The sequence below is a fragment of the Trachurus japonicus genome, chromosome 22 (assembly GCF_045865225.1).
Source record: "Trachurus japonicus isolate A0001 chromosome 22, Traja_1.0".
Lineage (NCBI taxonomy): Eukaryota > Metazoa > Chordata > Actinopteri > Carangiformes > Carangidae > Trachurus > Trachurus japonicus.
The window spans coordinates 29,619,467-29,639,783 of NC_140928.1; the positions used below are offsets into that span (position 1 = coordinate 29,619,467).

Below are 20,317 nucleotides of genomic sequence, written 5' to 3' on the forward strand. Positions count from 1 at the left end.
CGTGTGGAGATCTGAGTTTATGCACTTTCCTTCCAGGAGTCATTTACTCTATGAGGGTTTATGGAAACACAACAATTCTTTGGCAGCAGTCTAAAGTCAGCCATAGGGGTTTGACCGCAGTGATGAATCTGCAGCAGACAGTAATGGACGTCCAGTGTCCGCGTTCTCTCTCTCGTACACTACTGGAAAGAATTACCCTCAAGTGTGCTGATTGCACAAACAATGGCGGCCGAATTAGTCGAACAAAGTGGGAGCTTGGCCTGTGCCAAGGTTTTTTTACATACTTTACGCCGCTTTCACTGCGGAGACTAAACACATTCATCAGTGATCTGAAACGTGGTTCAGAAATAACAAAACCAAGGAGAGCGGGGGAGAAAGATGGAGAGAGGGAGAGAGGAATGACAGCACGTCAGAAAAGAGAAACACACCACATGTACTGTACGGACCAGGCCTTCAATGCTCCATTTCAACACTACCTCCACTCTTTCTTTGGCTTCTGAACACAAGTCCAGATTAGTTTCAAACTTCAGCGAGACCCAGACCACAGGATCCAGAAAATGTCAGCGATCATTTGTGAACGATTCTCTCTGAGCGAGTGTTTATGATGACACATCCAAAACACCTATGTCTGTATCATAACGCTTGGTTTTCCTTTTGGAAGTGATTACTTCTTCTCCCCGTTGTCTCTGCCGTGAAGCCAAGTGAAGCTTCACTGCACCTAAACATGGCTGACTTGGCTGGCCTTTCCTGCTTTAATGCGATTAGAGCGATTTCCTTTTGATCTCCAGCTTCCGCTTTCATGCCAATTCTCGCTGGGAGCGCGGCTTCCTCGGACTCTGCCGGCGGCCCCATGCTGCCACCTTCACTTTCACCTAACCTTTCTCGTGCAGCCACATTCTCCACTCCCATTCTCTGGCACAATAGCTTGACTTGAACACTAGACAGGCCGAGAGTGTTAAAAGTCTTATTACACATGATGACTGTAAACTGTTTCCTTCGCCAAAGCTCTGATGCATAACTCATGATATTCCACTGCCTCTTTGCCTTCCAGCCTCTTTGAAGTGAATTAGAGGTTGTGAATTAGAGGTGATGCTGATTGGACACATTAACCACAAGATTTTTCCAGAAACTAGAGCGTGTTTACGGCTTCAGAGGATAAGGGGAAGCTTTTAGAAAGGCACGGAGAGAGCATTGGAATCACAGTATAATGTTTGGCCAGAACCTCCTCTTACAGTATAACAGTGTGGAGAACCATGTGAGAATGCCTCAGATAAATCATCAGGCCTTATATATTCATGTAAATGCATCAGAGGAGGAAGTGAACTGCATGACTCCTCCACAGTGAGTGCTTTGGTTAGACATTATAAAGTCCCACTTACATGCGAATGATGTTCTTAACGTTGAAGTTGTCCAGAGGGGCGAGGTCAGGGTCCTCTCCCTTGTCGTCCTGTAGGACTATCTGCTGGAGGATCCTGTCTAAGAGCTGCCAGTGCTGCAGGCTGCCACCACCACGCTTATCTGGATGAGAGATGGAAGCCGGTAATAGTAAGGAAATCCAAATAACAGTATTTAACCTTCCTCTTGTGTTTGGGTCGCCACTGACCTGTTTTTAGGTTTTTAATGCATAAAAGTACCACATACATTAGTTATTGCATCAAGGCTTTTTGACTTTGTCAGGAACCTATATTTAAAGGAATAGTTCACCAAAAAAATGAAATTCAGTCATTAGTGACTCACCCTCATGCTGATGAATACTCCGGAGTAGTTTTTTTTATTCCTCAAAGTGCATCTGGAGACCTGGGAGGCCGGTTCGTAGTCCAACAAAAACTTTATATGAGATTAATAGGGGCTGACACTAAAACGTCCATAAAACTACGTACACAAAAACCTTGTAATATTCCTCCACACTGCAATCCAAGTGTCCTGAAGGGATATAGTCCAGAGTTTACTCAACGTCATTTTGGACATTTTTACAGCCTACAGTAAACAGTCCTGTATTGAATTTGCCTGGTGCGCGCTCTTGCATTCACGCACGTGAACGCAATACAGGTTGTCTCTTCAGGACACCTGGATTGCAGTGGACGAGCAGTGTGGAGGAATATTAAATGGTTTTTGTGTAGTTTTATGGACATTTTTTTGTCAGGCCCTATTAATTTTGTTTTGGGGACTACGGATGTAATTTAGCACCAGTGCTAAACGACTAAATAAACAAATAAAGTAAAATAAGTAAGTAAGTAAGTAAGTAATCTCATATAAAGTTTTCGTTGGACTACAAACCGGCCTCCCGGGTCTCCAGATGCAATTTGAGGAATAAAAAACTACTCGGAGTATTCATCAGCATGAGGGTGAGTCAACAATGACTGAATTTCATTTTTTGGTAAACTATTCCTTTAAACAAAATAAAACTAAAAAGAAAAATTACAACATTTTAAAATGCTCTGGTTAAAATTATGACATTTGTGTTGTTAGGGTCGGTTTCAACCAATTTATAACGATAAGAACAATAATGAGTTCAAACTGAAATCATAAATGCAACACAAACATTTTACATAGATAAGGAAGCCTAACAACGTAACCAAGAGACGAAGGTTAAAAGTTGGATTTAGATGATAAACCTGCAGGCGGCTACTCACAGGGCATCTGCAGGGAGTGTTGGAGGATGGACAGGAGGTGGGGGTAGGCATCTGTGTGGCTCAGCTTCTTCTTGACCAGCTCAAACATGGCACCGGCGCTCTTTGTATCTATGTGGGACTGTCGAGGGGGGGAAAAAAACACAGTCACCGATGAGTGGATGTGCTTGACTTTGAAAAAAATTGTGCAGCGTTTGACATCACAAGCTGACAACTAAATAGAATGTTGTCGGAACACATTAGCAGATTACTCACTATATCAAATCTCTTGGCCAGCTCCGAGTCATCCTCATTCCGCACCATCTCAAAGAAGTCCAAATGCCTGGAGAGACAGAAATAAGGAGAGATAGCCTTAAATTATACAAATTCACTATGATCTCATAAAACCCATAATGTTGTGTGTGGAGTCCTAGACGCCCAAAGCCCCATCAACATCTCAAGAAACCTCAGCCCGTAAACACTTTGAAGTGATGACACATTGCATTGCTTCTGTCTGCAGTCTCAAGAGGTGCAGGATATGAAACATGCTTTAATCCAATGAAGTTAAAGAGAACCACCCAAATCTCCATTACAGTAAGTCTGTTTGGATGGCTGAGGGTCACTGAGGGTTTAAAACTGTGTGATCTAACGCCACCTCTCAAGCATTAGTTTAGTTTAGAAGCACGTGACACTTAACATGTCTTCATCTGTGAATGACCTTATGCAAAACAACTAATATACATGTTTATTCTTAAAGAATAAGAGATATTAGGAAATCACATGGTTAATAGTTATTATAAATAAAGCAGTGTGGTCTGTAAAACCACAAACACAAAGGAAGAAGTTTTCTCCTGGTCTGCAACACAGAGTGTACTGTACTGTATGACTAGGTCTCCCTCTCACCTGTCCAGAGTGGCGTTTTCATGTTCTCGGAGCTTGTCGATGACCGGCTGGATGCCCAACATCAGGAACTCGTACCTTAGGTGGAGGCGAAACTCCAGGTTGTCCTGGAAATATGAGAGGTAACAATGAGATGATGTGATAAGGTGATGTATCCACTGGTCTTCAGCACTCACAAAACACTGTAAAAGGGAAAGGTCATGTGACCCTTTAATCTTGACATATTAAGACATGGTTTGACATTTTGGGCTGTACAACATCATTGTCATTCCCCTATGGTAAATATGATACTACAGCAACAATAGGGAAACAGATTAGAAGTTAAGAAAATCAGTGTTACAGTTGCTGCTAGTTGCATTTCATAACATCTGGACAGATGTTTGTCAATGTTTCCAAGACTCTCATCTAACTCTTTACAAGGAACAAGCACATATTTCACAAAATGTTAACTAACAGCGGACAACAACACGTGCATAGAAAGCATTTAGTTCTTTAAACTTGTGTGTGTGGATGCAGACCTCTCCGGCTCCAGCGTTCAGCACGGCGTTGATGAAGGACATGATGGCCGTCTTTAGGCTGACCTCGTCCCTGTAGCGGCCCGTACTCTTGTCCAGCTCATTCAGCAGCGTCTACGAGACACAGCACACAGGAGGAGAGTTAGTGGCCATGTCTGTCACAGAGACATTGTGTCACAGATGATTGATCAAAAGACTGAGCGGCTGTAACACAATACTGAAGAGAACCTCACTCCTCACACCGACCCCCGACATACCTCAGCAGCTTCATCATAACTCAAACCAACATTAAAAGACCTCGTAGGTTCTGAATCACTCTGCTCCTGTGGTGTTATCTCAGCCCGGGGTGGCATGGCTTGTTGACTCAGTCCTGGAAGTCACTAAAGCATCACACATTCCCTGACCTCAATAACTTTCAGTGTCCTCACCTGACTTTAATGCGGCCCATGTGTTGACTTAACCCGAGACCGAGAGTCTCAGGCCCAACAGCACGAGTCTCCAACTCATCAAAATGACCACAGTCTGATTTATTTAAGCATCTCCCTGAAATATTTTGTCTCGCCTTCCTCATAGTTCCCGTCTGCCCCATATCTCCAGCAAAGACTCCCTGAGTATTTTAGATATGTTTGACTTGTTTGTACTGATGCAGTTTTATTCAGAAATATTTAGACCCTGTTCCCTCTGCCTCATCTGACCTACAGTATATTTTGTCTAAATCAAGATTCAAAATTCAAGAAGTTTATTTCGCCATTTTGTGCACAGACAAGCTGGGTACAATAGGAATTTTTGTGCAGAGTCCCCGAGGAGTCAGACTTAAAGTTAAAAATACAGTAGTCAAAAGTTTTAAGTTTTTAAGAATTTCTAAAAGAATAAGTCAAGGCAAAAGAGATAAAAAACATCAATAAATAACATAGATAAATAACATTGAAGAATAAAACACAGATAACACTACCAAAATATATTATATACACAGAAATTTAAAGGGATAGTTCAACATTTTGGGGAATTGGCAGCAGCTCGCGGCTCAGCTCGGCCGTTCTAAAAATAGCTTGCACCGACAATTAAAGGTAGCGAACCTACTGCTATGACAATAGGGATTATGGCAATGGGCCAATTTGCCAAAATGTTGAACTATCCCCTTAAATATGTATGTACGGTCCAGTGCAAAAGTGATGTCTGTAGTGTAAGAATTGTATTTATTTAGTGTTTGCCATGAATCTCGGTGTGGCTGGGAATAACATGTTCAGTGTAATGATGCTGTCTGCTTGGTTGTGCCTGACATTGTATGTTGATTGTTTGTGACTGAGAGGAGGATGAGCAGGATGGGAAGTGTCTCTCTTAACATTACTAAGAAACAAACAAACTGTATTGATAAAGCTGTGTGACCTGGAAGCGAGTCCTCTCAGCAGCGTATTTCTGGTAGTGTGCCATGGCCTGCAGCACTTTCTTGTGTCCGTCCGGCACAAGACACACCGCCCCGAGGATCTCCAGCACCGCCACTTTGGTCTTGATGTTCTCCGTCCGCAGGCTCTGCGAGATGGTGTTGATGCTCTGCGGGTGGGCCAGGACGTGAGCGCGGCCCTGTGAGTTGTTCATCAGGGCCTTGATGCAGCCGATGACCGAGGTGTGGACGCGGCTCTCGGACGTCTCGTAGTCCATGCTGCGCAGGAAGTTGAGGAGGCAGGTGAGGCCGTCCAGCTCGATGAAGCGCGTGACAAACCTGGTGGTGGCGGAGAGGAACAGTAAGCAAGAGGTTAAGTGAAGAAGTTGTAGAATAAGGTGTGAACATAAGTCATAGTTGTGCAGCTTGGACATTTGGCCTTTACTTTTTTTTTTCCATCAAGTCAGTTCTTATGCTTTCTTATCAGCATAAAACACAATGTAAAACTGGTGCTGATGGGGATGTCATTAGTTTTGCAGGTATTTGTCCATAAACCAAACGACAGGACAAATGAAGAATAAGCCTCCTTCCTATTAGATCCATGGAATCACAATTAAATCTCATGGTTAACTTTCCATTAGTGATTAAAATACTTCAGTCTTGACCAAAGTGATTGACCAACTAACACCTGTAGCTACAGGAGGACAATTAGCCTTTTACAATATCCCAGAGTCTAAACTGACACCTCTGATTGACGTGTTTTATTTGAATTGATTTAACTGATTATATTTAACAATTCCAAAAAAGGTGGAAAACCCCCAAGAGGACTTATAAAAAAAAAAAAAAAAACAATAGTCAGAGCTGAAACAACAGAGGCTGAGATATCCAGACCAAAAACACTGAATCATATTGTTCCCATAATGGAACCTCAAAAATCTCCCTGCCTGGGAAATGCCCACAAGTTTCAAACTCCACATCTGCAGCTTGTAGCCCAGACGTTCTAATAAGTAGCAGCAATAATACTGATAACATCACTATGACAACATGAAGTTCAGCCACTGTGTTCACTGAAAACTGTCTCTTAAGTGCTTTTGTAGACTGATGACATCAGAACTACTTTAGATTTAAATATAACTACTTAATGCATTACAACGCTTCCTGCAGACAACCCTAATTAGCCAAACCCATTGAGAAAGCAGACAGTTATTAACCTCTCTGGTGAGGAATGACAGACAGGACATGTAAACATTATGGGATGTCACATCCAGTGAGCACACTGTGGGCTGTATTGTAAATGACCCTCCCACTCAATAGGATTCCTGATAGTCCTCATACATTATCTCAAACAAACAAGGGCTTGTAAGAAGGAAAGAGGGAGGGAGGAAGAGAAAAGAAGAGACAGTGAGGGAAAGAGGTAGAGGGTCTCTGAGTTGAGATTTATTGCTACTCATTGTAACAGATACATAGTTTTGATGTCAGAAGTTCCATCCCCTCCCACTGCTGCCTTGGCTCAGGAAGGCATGGAAAAACATGACACAAAATGTCAGTCATCCAATTATTATCCTATACTCCCCTACACACAGGATCAATCCCACATTTCCAACAAATAGATGTACTGTATATATGCATATACTCACACAGGCTTTACCTGGCATGACCAGTGAATTTCTCAAAGACATATAATCCACTGATTCCCAGCAGGGAATCTGGGTGAGATCAAGAAGATCATACTGCGTGAATACATGCATACAAACAACCATCCTCAACAATGTATTACAATCCCAGAGAACACACACACACACAACCTTTCAGCAGACAATGTGCTTCATGCTGAGCAATGCAAGGTTCAGGCCGCACTCAACAGTGAGGTGGCGAAAAATAAATCCCGTATATTAGATATGACTTGATTCAGATGTAAAACAGACGTTGGACCGATCCAACTGTTTAAAAAAATACTCGTCCTCTAACAATGACACGTCTTTGGCTGCCAGGGGAAGCCAGGGATGGTCACAGTGCTGTCTGTGGATTTGCGGGGCCACCTCACAGGGAGAGGGAGAGAGAGAAGCTTCAGACTGAAGGAGAAATGAAGCTGAACATCCTGGTGATGAATTATGGAAAGCAGAGGGTGAGAGATGTTGTTCTTGGAGGCTGCCTTCAAAAGGATGGACTGGATTCAAGGCTTCACTCGTTGCCTTCGTGTTGCTCTGCTGCCAGAAACACACATGTACTAATGCACCCTATGCAGAAGCATGTGCATGTGCATGTGTGTGCATGCATATACAGTATTGGAGGAAGTGGACGGACAAGATGTATGCACTCTAAATTTCACACAAACATACATCCATGCTTCCTTTAACCTTAGCTTTCTGCTATACCATCTCTTGTGTTAGGGTCAGTTTTGAGTCTTAAATCAGCTGTAAAACACACTAAAACAATTATTTATCATCCCATTTGTTTCTCATCTCTTTTGTTAGGCTTCCTTATCCATGTAAATGTTGTTGTTTTGCACTTATAATTTCAGTTTTAACTCTCATTATTGTTCTTATCATTATAACCAGGTTGAAACCGACCCCAACAACACAAATGTCATAATTTTAACCAGAGCATTTTAGAATTTTACAAAAAAGAAAATGTGTTATTTTGTTTAAATAGAGGTTCCTCACAAAGTCAAAAAGCCTTGATGCAATAAACAAATCTGTGGTACTTTTATGCATTAAAAATACAAAACAGGTCAATGGCGACCGCGACCCTAACACAAGATGAGAGTTAAAGATATTCAAGAGTGACTAATCCTCTGTACTGTTAACAAAACCTTGTAAGCTGACATGCAGCTCCTCTCTCCCTCCTCCCCATCCTTCATTTTCTCTCCACCGAGCACTCGAATCAATGGATCCCATCTCCTCTGACTTTGGAGTCTCCTCTTGTCTTCTCCCATCCGCTGACATTCACGCTCAGCCGGGGTGGCGTGCAGGCCTCCCTCTTTTTCTTTGCTTTTTTTTTTCTTGTTCTTTTTTTTGGAACGACCGCTGCATTCTTGAAAACCCGCTGGGGTTGCGTTCAAGACGGCGAGAGCTCTACAACTGCTGCATACGATATGAGCTCAGGCAGAGCTGAACAATACAGAGGCCGAGCCAACCACAGACACACACACACACACACACACACACACACATTAAGTTCTTCAGACAGACAAAGAGGAGAAGTGAGGGAATATAACGTGGTATGACCAAAGACTAAACAAAAGTGACAGTAGAGCAAGAACTGGCAGTACTTAGAGTGGACCAAGGATGATCAGAAGAGATAACAGGTTAGCTGCAGATATTCATATTTTTACATCATTATGTGATTACACATGATGCCAGTGAGCCATCTTTAGAGAAACCATTGAGGGTCATGTAATCTCCATTGATGTAAAAAGCGTAAAACCCTCCAACCAGAGGCAGACACTACTCTAAATGAGCACGACAGTGTGGAAAACTAATCCAGATGCTCAAATTTAAATTCAGAAATTCATTCCAACCAAATGGGCTGTTTGAGGTTTTTAGCTACAAAAAGGCAAAACACTATTTGAACTGTGGATGACCTTCATTTGACAGACAGTCGGTCCAGAGCTAGCCCAGCCGCACAAACTTATCAAAGTGTAACACCTCCACAGAAAACTCCAGCGGTCACGTGATCTCTGCCTCACCACGTCCACACACTTAACATCTCCTTCACACACCCACTCACCTACCCTCAGGCGCAAGGACACACACACACACACACACACACACACACACACACACACACACACACACACACACACACACACACACACACACACACACACACACACACACACACACACACACACACACACACACACACACACACACGCTCTCCCTCTACTATAAAAAGGGCCAGAAAGTGGGAAAGGACCCAGGAGTTTCTTCAGGGGTGCCATTTGGAAGAGAAGTCATACAATATCACCATGGCTCTCACTCACATGATTTATAGACGTGAGGCCCAGAGTTTAACAGTGGTAATATAAGGGCTGAACAAAGGGCAACACACATATTTAAGGATAACAATAAAAGCCCTGGCTACAGTGCACATGTGTGATGTGTATAGTATATCATGGCACAGAGGGAACGGCTCTTATGGACTGGGTTTATCATTAAATCCACAGGGAGCAGTCTGTGTGTGTGTGTGTGTGTGTCTGATGTTGCCTCAAGTGCTGCATGCTGACGAAGCCAGTAACACACACACAGACATTAATCAAACACACCGAATCAGCTTTGTACTCATAACACTGTCAGACTCAAGGTGGACATAGATACGTAGATAGATAGATACAAGAGTTGATCAAAAGAGATGCATCATAACTATAGATACCGTCTTTTTGTTCTATTTTTTCCTATCAAAACCTGCCATCTACATTACCCATAATGCAACCCGACTGCTGCAATACCGTGATGAATCCAGGTATGTTATGTTAGGTGTGGCTAAATGTAGCTTTGAGCTGGTAGCATGAAACATGAGGAGGAGCAGGCTCATTTGGCAGACACTTTTATCCCAACAGACTCACAAATGAGATACATCAGTGAGCTTCAGTGCAACAGGAGATCCTGGTGTAAGCACCCATTCAATAAGTGCAAGGAGATCAGGTAAAGGAGTGCACCAAAGAAGCATGGTACTGTAAGGGCTGGTTAGATCGACTGGGTTTTACAGGTGTTGGAAGAGGAGGTTTTCTCTGAAGAGATGAGTTGTCAAGAGATTCTTGAAGACAGAGATGGACACTGCTCATCTAGTGACATTCAGTAGCTCGTTCCACCATCAGGGCACAACAGATGAGAACAGTCTGGACTGAGACTGTCCTGTGTGCAGGGACAGAAATACAAGACATTCAACATGGTCAGAAGAGGGGTGGTAGTCCTCAAACATGACACTCAGGATGTGAGTTCACAACGTCCACCTGAGAGCAGCAATATTTAGCAACTAAACAACCTGAATTTAAGACAGTTTAATACTTTTTAAGGTTGTTTATAAGTAAATTTGTATTTAAAACTTATGAAGGACCCAGGGTCATTCTGTTTTAGACTTGTCGTCTTCAGCATCAAACAGCAGTTAAGTCTAGTGACATCCCTTGAGATAAGTTAGCAGTAGCAGCCCCCCAAACACATGTCAACTCTTTACCTCCAGGACCAAAAACAACGTGTGCAATTACATCAAAGGCCAAAACCTGAGAGGGAATACAGTGAGGGCAGAGTATAGCTCCTGTGCTTCCCTCCAACTATTTTCCCACTCTCCGTCTTTTTATTGCCATGCCAACACAAACCTCCCTCACCGACAGGATCAGTCTCTTTAAACCTGCCTTTGTCTACCCACCTGGCCTCCTCTTCCCCCCACGTCCCCCTGAACCACTAAGTAGCAGAGGGTGAGAAATCTGCACTCTGAGAGAAGCAAAAACATTGCTCCATCCAAGACTCTTTAAAGGTGTGATACTCTGCTCCCCCACTAATGTATCTGGTAATATGTGAAAACAGATATAAAGTTCACTCTCTGTTAAGCCCAATCTTTGAGTGATCCAGCGGCAAAATGTTTTGAGGGATAATATTTGCATGTGGTGGTAGCGAATCATCCAAAGGGTTATTGACACAGGAGCAAAGGGAATGGCTGCAGTCGACTCGAGTCAATATTCTTGCTGGAAGCGACTCGCAGAAACAATGTCCATGAGAGGCGTCCTGGGAAGCGCTGCAACGCTCTACTGACGTGAGCTCGTGATCGCATTGCATTCTGGGCCAGCACAGCCTCAGTGACCTCCAGGAAAGCCTCATTTCCTGTCTTCCTGAAGTTATTTCACCACAGAAATGACAGGGATTGCGGGGCGTGACGTCTGGGATACAAGAATGCCCACGGCCCGCTCATCAGCACGGGCATAAACATCGGTGCAGATGTGCAAATGACCCAGCAGGTCAACAGCTCTTATGTAACTACACTTAATGACGCAGTTAAAATGAGTTCCTACAAGAGTGTAAATATCTCAATATTTGGAAGCTGAACCAAAGTGTGCACCAGACTGTGTAGATTTGATTTGAACACACAGCTGCCTGTGATAGTTAATGTTTGTATATTACACTCAGATGCACACTTGAGTTACGACTCAATGTGCTAAATGTGAGTAAACGTACATTCCCAAAATGATGCTTCAGGCTTCATTTCACAGCTGATAAACAAAGCAATAACTGCTGGCAAAGACAATGAGATCCAAGTCAAAGGGAAAATGTCTCCGTTTTATGGCTGTTTATAATTCATCATTTTGAAATTTCAAATGAGACATCTGGGCCATTAAATGAGTTTAACGATTGAAACAATTTAAATTACTCTAAAGCACAACTTTACTCATTGTTAGAATAAATCTGCCTTCTGTAGCTGCTCTGCCACAAAGAAAACAATCCACACAGTCCACCACTGAAATGAAGGGTGATTTAATTTGTGTTGTACCAACCTTGTTGTCAACCTGACTACTATATTTCACATCTTGTTAGTTTCCCACAATCCTTTTGACAGTTAAAGACAACAGCACTAATATGCTTCAGAAAGCAGAGACATATCTCAAAACAAAGTGTCAAACTCTGCTGATTTAAGCTTGGACCCTCCCCCTAAAAGAAGAAAAACAGCTGTTTAGGGGGTTGAACCATTTAGATATATACTACCTCTTAAGAAACATAGGCCCTGTTTACACGGCAATGCTCGTGGATGAAAACGGCAAAATATTTCATTGGATGTGCCTTTCCTTTAGACGGCGATGGCGTTTTGGGGGCTTGAAAACGCAAAAAAGGGAAACAACCCTCCAGAGTGGAAATCTTAAAAATGCTCCGCCGTTGTGACCCCATGTAAAGGTTGAAAACGCAAAAGTCCGCTCCGATTGCTATGACCTGTGGAGGGCACAGAGGGCAGCATTATGATGGCCGGCGTACAGCCTGCTGGAAATCAATCTCTGTCTTTTTGTATTTGTTCTTAACCGGACTTAAGGCCACCGCATACGTGGGTGTACATGACTCCGCAGACGTCCGCGCGTACTCGAGGCGGAGTCAATGCGGACCCAAAGCGGTCGTCCGCCGGACCCGTCCCATCGATCTATCTTTTCTAATACCCCTAACAAAAACAGCTGTTTATCGGGTTGAACCATTTAGATATATAATACCTATCTTCAGATAGGTATTCAGACCATACCAATTCACCCTAGATAAAAATTTGACCCCCCTGATTGATTTTGTATCATTTGCACTCAAAGCACGAGTCTTAGTGGATTAGTCCATCAGACCTATGAAACGTTTTTTTTGTCCATGTTCCAATGCAGCTGGACTGGAAATGTGATAATATATAATTTTATTTAACCATGAAATTCAGTTATCTTAATTTACTGAGTTGTCTCTAATTACTCCCCTTTTTGCTTGTGGAAAGACAAATTCAAACAACAACTGTGAGGCCAATGGTCAGTGACTTAGTGTGTATTAACAGGAATCTCCCTTAAAGGTCCCATACTTAAAGCTGAAGTAAGTGGTCCGGTCGTTTTCGCTAATGCTGCGTTCCAGGCAGGCTTTTGAAATCGTAAATTACAGCTTCAAGTCACAACTTACGACTTTGTAGCGTTTCAGGCAACCCACTCGTGTTTTTCCGACCTGTTTTACCGGTGAAAGTCACTATAACGGCCACTCGTAACTTCCGACCGGTGAACTCGTACCAGATCGAACTGGTACCACTTCACGGTCGGAAAAATACGAGTTTCCTTGAACGCACCATAACAGTCCTCGTCGCTACGTCACCACATTCACGGCGTTCCTTGGCTGCACACACAGCCCTGCATGCCGTTCTCTCTCCTCATTGGATAAAAACTGTAGGATACGATAAATGTTTTCTCTTCGGCTCAGAGCAGAGCAGAGGGACTGAGAGACCCGTGTTTCAGTCCAAACACTCTATGTAAGTGATTGCTGTCGGAAGATATAACTATTTAAGACTTATATTAACACAAATATATCACTTACTTCTGCTTTAACACTCTTCCCGTGTTGTCTTTGGAAATGTTGATATCCATAAGAAGATATATTTGTGGTTTTAAGAACCAAAAACTTAAAAATATTTTGAGCTCCAGTAACAACAGGATGGTGAGCCAATTAGAGAGAGTTCTGAGCCTCTCCTCTGATTGGCTTCTGAGTGACTGAATAAGAATACAGCAGATTTCAGGTAAGAACTCAAAACCCTGTAAGGTATTGGGGCACAGCTGGTTTGTTATGACATCACAAAGTTACAGAAGTGCTGATGGCTCTTTTATAGTATTACTCTCTGAATACAGGCTGTGTGCATTCAGTCATACAGTAGTTTTTATAGAATATACTGTATATTGAAACACATGGAAATCCACCTTTATGCAACAGGTGACCCTTTAGGCATCTCAAACTAAAAAACCTGGGTACCCTGATAGTTTGATTTAGTTCACACTAAACCGGAATTAGTAAAATTAAGAGGATATAAAAAGAGACTTTTTATCTACACAACTGTGTCTGTGTTTGTATCGCACTCCATATACAGTAACATGCAGGAGAACACATGACCAGAACATGTCACCTTGTCCTTTCAATGGATAATATCAGCCTGTGAGTGAAAGTGACAACAGTGGAGGTCTTGTTGACAATGTGCTGCTTTTGTGTGCTCTGCCTGGCACCCTGCATGCCCACAATGTATTTGGGTGTTGTGGCCCTGCGGAGCAGACTGAGGGCACAAGGGCAACTCTTCACAAGCAGACCCAGCTGCTTCTTTGAAATGCCAGAGGGAGGGAGACCGATTCAGGCAGTCATCCAAAGGCAGACATCAATCAACGCTCAATACACACCGACACCACTGCATCTCACAGAATGTGCCCATAAAGACAATATATATATGCACACAAAAGGACACAGCAGTGACACATAAAGGGGACCCTTAGGTGCAGTCCTTAGATGCCCCCCAGACATCGCAGCACAAAGCCATCTTTTTGTCTTTAGCTGCTCATTTGTCACAGAGTTTGGACATTAACGCACTGCTTTCCCTGAACGCCCATATTCTGTGGGACACACCTGCTCTGTCATACTGAAAAACATCTGTGTGCTAATGAGCAATAACTCACTCTAGGAACAGTGTGGGTGTGAGTCTATCACTGAATAGTGCTGATTGAGTCATTACAGACGCCTGTGATGAGGTAAATTAAGGACACTCTAATATAAAAGACACAGTGAATGAGCAAGAGAAGCACTCAGAGTGGAGCCTGTATCAAACAGCGAAGTATCTGGAACTGTATTAAATTAGTTATTTAGTTTTTGTCCCTTTTCCACACTGTCAACATTCAGCTAACTGTTCCTTGTTCAGAAACCATCATTACAGGTTTTAGGGTCCAAACTGCATCATGCCTCCAGCTACAACTGGTATCGGCCACAGCTCTGACTCATTAAATCACACACTCAAACTGCTTCCACACCACTTCATTATTCAGTACAGCCTGATATTTCAGAACCGTGTGCTTTTACCAGACTGACAATTAGAAGTTCCCCAGTTTCCTCACCTCCTTCAAATAAATGCCCCGGTCCCTGGAATAAATGGGTCAGTTTTATATCACTGTTAAGACAGGGCTGTGCCTTTTATCAATCTTAAGTCATTAGCTCTTTTTTTGAACATTTGGTGAACTTCATTTGAATTTGAAGTTATTCACAGTTAATCTTGGCTCACACCATTGTCTAGAGTGCATGCTGCATGACTATATTAAACTGCATTAACATTCCTTATCAATTCCTTAGATTTTATTTTTATGTTTGTGCTTTTATAATACATTTTTAGGGAAGCTGCATCATACGTTATCTTGAATATATGAAATATAGCTTCAAACATTTATTGTGGGCTTCTCCACACCCACATTCATCTGTCGGCATTTTTTGCTTATGATGTAGACCTGTGTAAATAAATCTCTGATATTTGACCTTTTGTAACCCTGATGAAGCCATACAGTAACAGTCAATGAATACTTTCCATCGTCCATGTTGTGTCATTTAGGTGATGACAAGTTTGACTGTGGATACATGAGAATGTACATTTAAGAGTGTTGAAAGGCGAAGCAGCCACTCCTCTGATGATCCCCTGTCTTGTGTCCTGAGCCTGGAGGCTCCTGACCAGCCTTGTTTTATCACTCTGGATACCCACACATTCACATTCACATTCACACATACAATCACAACTTGTGCCGACACACATGTCCTAAAACACACACAACCCAGACATGACCCAGACACTGAGGCCGTCCTGGGTATTTGTCACTCTGCACATTAGGTCTGTTGCTTCATAGCCTCCCTTGAGAAAACTCAACACCCCCTCCACCCCCCCACTTTGGCCCAGACCACTACATCACACAACTGGCACGGGCTGATGGACAGCTCCAAAGGAGCTGCTGATGGGGTGAAGGAGGTGGTTTGTAATTGCAGGCTGTCCAATGTCCTTGAATGTTTCTTTGTGGTGGTGAGTGAGGCTTAACAGCTGCTGATGACCATGTCAGGGGGAGTTACATCTATATATATATACACTGTACAGGAGGTCGAGGAGATCCACTCACCTCATGGGCTGTGTCCGAAGTGCCGTCTTCAGATCCTCCACCACTTTGTTCCTCATTTCCATCTCTTCCTCATCAAAGGCAAACAGGGTCTGCATCTGTAGTGGCAGTGAGACATCAAACTGGAATTTAGTGGAAATACAGCTGATACAACTGTGGCTTCACAGCAGTCACCACTGGACACAGCACCACTGGACATGAATTCTGTTTTTCACTTTTAATTAAGAGCTTTTCATTGTTTCTAGTGAGTCAACTCAAGAATGTTAATCTTAATTTGGCAGCGGTGCATATTCAGTCCTGTAGAAGTAAATTTATACAATTCAATGAGCACACACTGTATAATCAGGGCCTCATTAGTGAGCTAATGTTTCAGGCACCACAAATCAAACAGCTCATCTGTGTGTCCCTCCCTCTGTTTCTTTTTAGTTGTGTGTGAAGCTATAGCTCACAACATGCCAAAATAAGTCATGCAGACAATTAGCTCCAATCAAGCTTTCAACAAATAAGGTAAATCATAAAAAACACTTTGGTCAGCAGGAGTGTTAATGCATTTCTACATCACTTACAGGCCTCCATCAGCCACATCAAAGAGCCTCTGTGTTCCCATTAGTCAGGGCCACAGGGCTTCTGTTTAGCCTCTCCGGGCTTTTTCCATGGCAGCACACTGCCAAGTGCTGGGGTTCAAACAATGAGCGTTTCAGCAGCGGAGTAAGCCTGTCACAGCGGCTGCCCCTTAATTTGCTTGAAAAATATATTTGCTTAAACATTACCCTGTTTTCCAGCCCTTCAACCCTATAAAGCTGGTCAAAGCCGGGCGCAAATATTCCTCAGTAGGAACGGGCTTTTTGAACAAACAGCACCCACATAGCAACCTAAAGTCACCCCCGTGTTTGACTACCTAACAACAGCTCCGGTCTGTCCGGTGTGTGAGAGTGTTTAATCTAGGAGCAGCGCAGTCAAAACATCCATCGTGTCCAGATGGTTGAGGAGCTGCTGTGCCAAGAAGTAAAGGCTCTGGCTCCGGTTTCTCTCAACGAATATGTTCATCGTCAATGGGAAGTTGGACACAACAAGTGTTGGGGAGGGTGAATGATTTGGTCGTGCTGCGAGCCAGTTCACCGTGTCAATGAGTCTAGCCAAATGGCTCCTTCCTACATCTGCTATTTGTAAGCTCATTCTAACCTGTGGCCAACATGCACATAAGGATGCTATTACGGCCGATTGGTAAACCAGCAGAAGGCACCTCCCTAAGTCCCTGTTATGGGAAATGCCCCCCAGAGCCGATGCTGTGCCCTCGAGCTGGTAGTCAGTGTGTTGTTAACTGCGAGAGTGATGAGAGCTGTTCATCAAACCTTAATTTGGACCATATGTATCACTGATGCATCAAGTAAAAGGGGCATTTGGTCAAAATAAATGAAGGCAAATGGCATTATTTCCACTTGAGCGGTCGTGCAACGGACTAGCTGAACCCTGGTTATTATCCTGATGTTCCTGAGTGGCTGTATGGAGTGATGTGATTGGAAACAAGTGGAATCAACAGTCTTGTTCATAAACTCTCCGGCCATTCATTATAAAGTGGTTGACTGAGTTTGTCTAAAATCACCACAATCACAATCTCAGGCTTCTCTCTGGAGCTCCAGTAAATCCAGGTCACTGACTTTTTTGAGTGATTGAATTAAAATATATCAGATTTGGGATGATTCTGGTTCAAGTTTGAGAAGCTGCAAAAATGCAGCAGCTGAGTTCAGAGGTCTGTGAGAAACCCCTTCCCTTGACATCACATTGGATCTGACCTCTGTCCATCTACAGACAGCCAAGTGGGGAACTCGGCCCTCTACCCGGGACACGGCAGGGCTACAGCATCCTTGTGTCCGAGACACATGGACGTTTGAGTTTTCACAAACCACCACTAGATTTTATGAATGAACATCAAGATGCTGGTTGTGCTGTATTCTCTCTAGGTGGCAAAGTGAAAATGAGTTCATCCAGCTACTCTGCTACTGTGGAAGGGGCCGTCCCTGGTGAGCTCGCCCAAGAGCCAAGACATGAAGTCATGGACAGGCAGAGCACCTCCAAAATGTTCAAAATGCTCTCTCCTCAAGAGGCTGTCTGGAGCACCGTGCTGGAGAGAATGGAAAACGGTTAGTGGGAGTGAAAAAACAAGTCAGGAAGGAGGGAGGAGGAAATTGGTTGGAGTTATGCTGAATAAGGGAGACCCTCCTAAAATGGGACTCGAACAAGAGAGCACTTGTGCAAAAAAGGAGAAAAGAGACTGCAAAAAAATATCCCTCTCAAGTTATTTCATCTATTACAGAGCCATAAAATCTGAATCTCCTTTGTGCAAGCAAAACCAATTCTGCCAATGATGTAATATACTTTCACTTGCTTCCAATGTGTTTTACCTATTTTCTTCAAACAAGTTTTCCCCCAGTATTTGTGCAATTATTCACACTGACACTTTGTAGACCACTGGGCAGAGTGGAAATATCTCACACCGGCACTGTTTTACACAAATGTCAACATTTTTAAAACTATATACAGATGATTTGCAAAGTCTGTGAGTGTTTTGCAGTAGATATAGTAAAACAGAGTCTGACAGTGTGTCTGACGTCTTATAGCGCAGAGGCACCACTGCAGCCCCACTGGATTTAAAATCCTTGTCAACTCACAAATCAGCTCTCTCCCTTGAAATACTGTGTATGTATACTTGTCTCTGTGTGTGTGTATGTGCTATCTGCCCTTTAAGAAAATGTCAGAAAAAATAGTTTCTCCAGACTTCAGCTCTGAGCCCAGGTATGGGCGCAGGCAGCGTTCAGAAGCAGCTCGTTCTCGTCCCCCTGAGTCGAGGCAGTAAACAAAAACAGCTGTAAAAATAGCAGCCCTCCACATGGATTGTTAACACAGACGTGTTTGCCAGAAAAGCAAACAAAATGGCAATAAACACATATTAAATGTCATTAGGTTTTGGCTCTACGTTTAAGGTGGTCTGTTTAAGTTATGGTTGAACAGTTTATCTGATCAATGGCCTGGAAAGACTAGTAAATATAACTAGAAAAAGCATTTCCAAGAATGGAAATGGTGTGACTGCTGATAGCAACTGAACGCTGTTGCAGAATTAGCAAATAGTGCAAGCAGTGATCACCATACAAATGTTTGACCAAGGTCAGAATTGAACCCACAACCTCATGGTCATTAGACTTCCACTCTGCCTCTAGGCCACGGTGCACACACAGTTGCAGAGACTGTTGTCTGTTAATGATCTGCACACTGTCAACATCAAGAAAGCTTGAGAGTCAAGCTTGAATGACTTAGAATGAAAATTTCTGTGAATTTCAGGCTGAGAGCAGCAGTTTCAACATGAAGCAAGTTATCAGAAGTCAACAGAGGACAACTGGGAAAATAATTCACTATAATTGTTGTTGAGGCAAGAATTGAACCAGCAACCTTCAGGTCTCCAGACCAGCAAGCTAACCACTAGGCTACAGACAGAGACAGTATGTGAGGGGTAAAGAAAACCTTTGATAAGAGGATCACTGGCTTCTGCTTAAAAAAAAAAGTAAGGAATCGAACCCATGACCTCATGATCAATAAACCTTTACTCTGCCACTTCGCCACAGAGAGCACAGACATAAGCATGTTTCAGACAGAGTTGTGGAGAATTCTCAGCATTGGGCTGAATGAGAGCAGAGAGCTCCCTGGCTGCATTTAAAAAATATTTAAAATTATTATCTAAGTCTCTTTGCATTTTTGACCAGAATTTTAGCCAGAAGACAAGTGTGGCTACAAAACTGGAGAAAATAATTTGTCTAGAGTTTAATTTGCAGAAAAAGTTAAATATTTTAAAAAGTATAAATAGTTAAAAAGAGAAAAGTAACGCCGATAAAGTTCAAAAAAAGCTGCACGTTTTGATATATGAATTGTTGAAATAGCACAACACCTAACACACTAACCATATGGCCACAGAGAACCTGAGTTACAATGAGCTTTATACTATGAGGAATCAAAGACTGTCCAATGACAGCTGAATAATTGGAATCAAAAGTCAAGCAATGATGTGAAATGACTGAGGCAGGAATCGAACCCGTGACCATATGATCACTAAACCTTTACTCTGCCACTCGGCTACAGAGAGCACACTGCTTTCAAGACTGTTGTCATTCATTGTAATGTGATGATGTGCTGCAAACTGGTACGAGTAATCAAGGAGATAACAAACACCTGTAACCAATTGAAGGCGGGGGAGGAGAGCAGAATTCAACATAACATAACAAGTATTCTTCCCTTGAATTCGAACCAGTGA

The 20,317-nt window shown here is 42.9% G+C and overlaps 1 protein-coding gene across 4 annotated transcripts in view; it reads right to left on the reverse strand.

Moving 5' to 3' along the window:
• The window catches only part of daam2 (dishevelled associated activator of morphogenesis 2), a 109,560-nt gene that overhangs the window by 33,073 nt on the left and 56,170 nt on the right, over positions 1–20,317 (reverse strand). For all 4 annotated transcript variants that reach the window (XM_085768470.1, XM_085768468.1, XM_085768471.1 and 1 more), the window contains exons 5-11: positions 16,021–16,115; positions 5,411–5,744; positions 4,028–4,138; positions 3,513–3,616; positions 2,886–2,952; positions 2,634–2,751; positions 1,380–1,518 (exon numbers count right to left, since the gene is read on the reverse strand). In XM_085768470.1, coding sequence (XP_085624596.1) covers positions 1,380–1,518; positions 2,634–2,751; positions 2,886–2,952; positions 3,513–3,616; positions 4,028–4,138; positions 5,411–5,744; positions 16,021–16,115 — 968 coding nt within the window. The remainder of the gene's footprint in view (positions 1–1,379; positions 1,519–2,633; positions 2,752–2,885; positions 2,953–3,512; positions 3,617–4,027; positions 4,139–5,410; positions 5,745–16,020; positions 16,116–20,317) is intronic.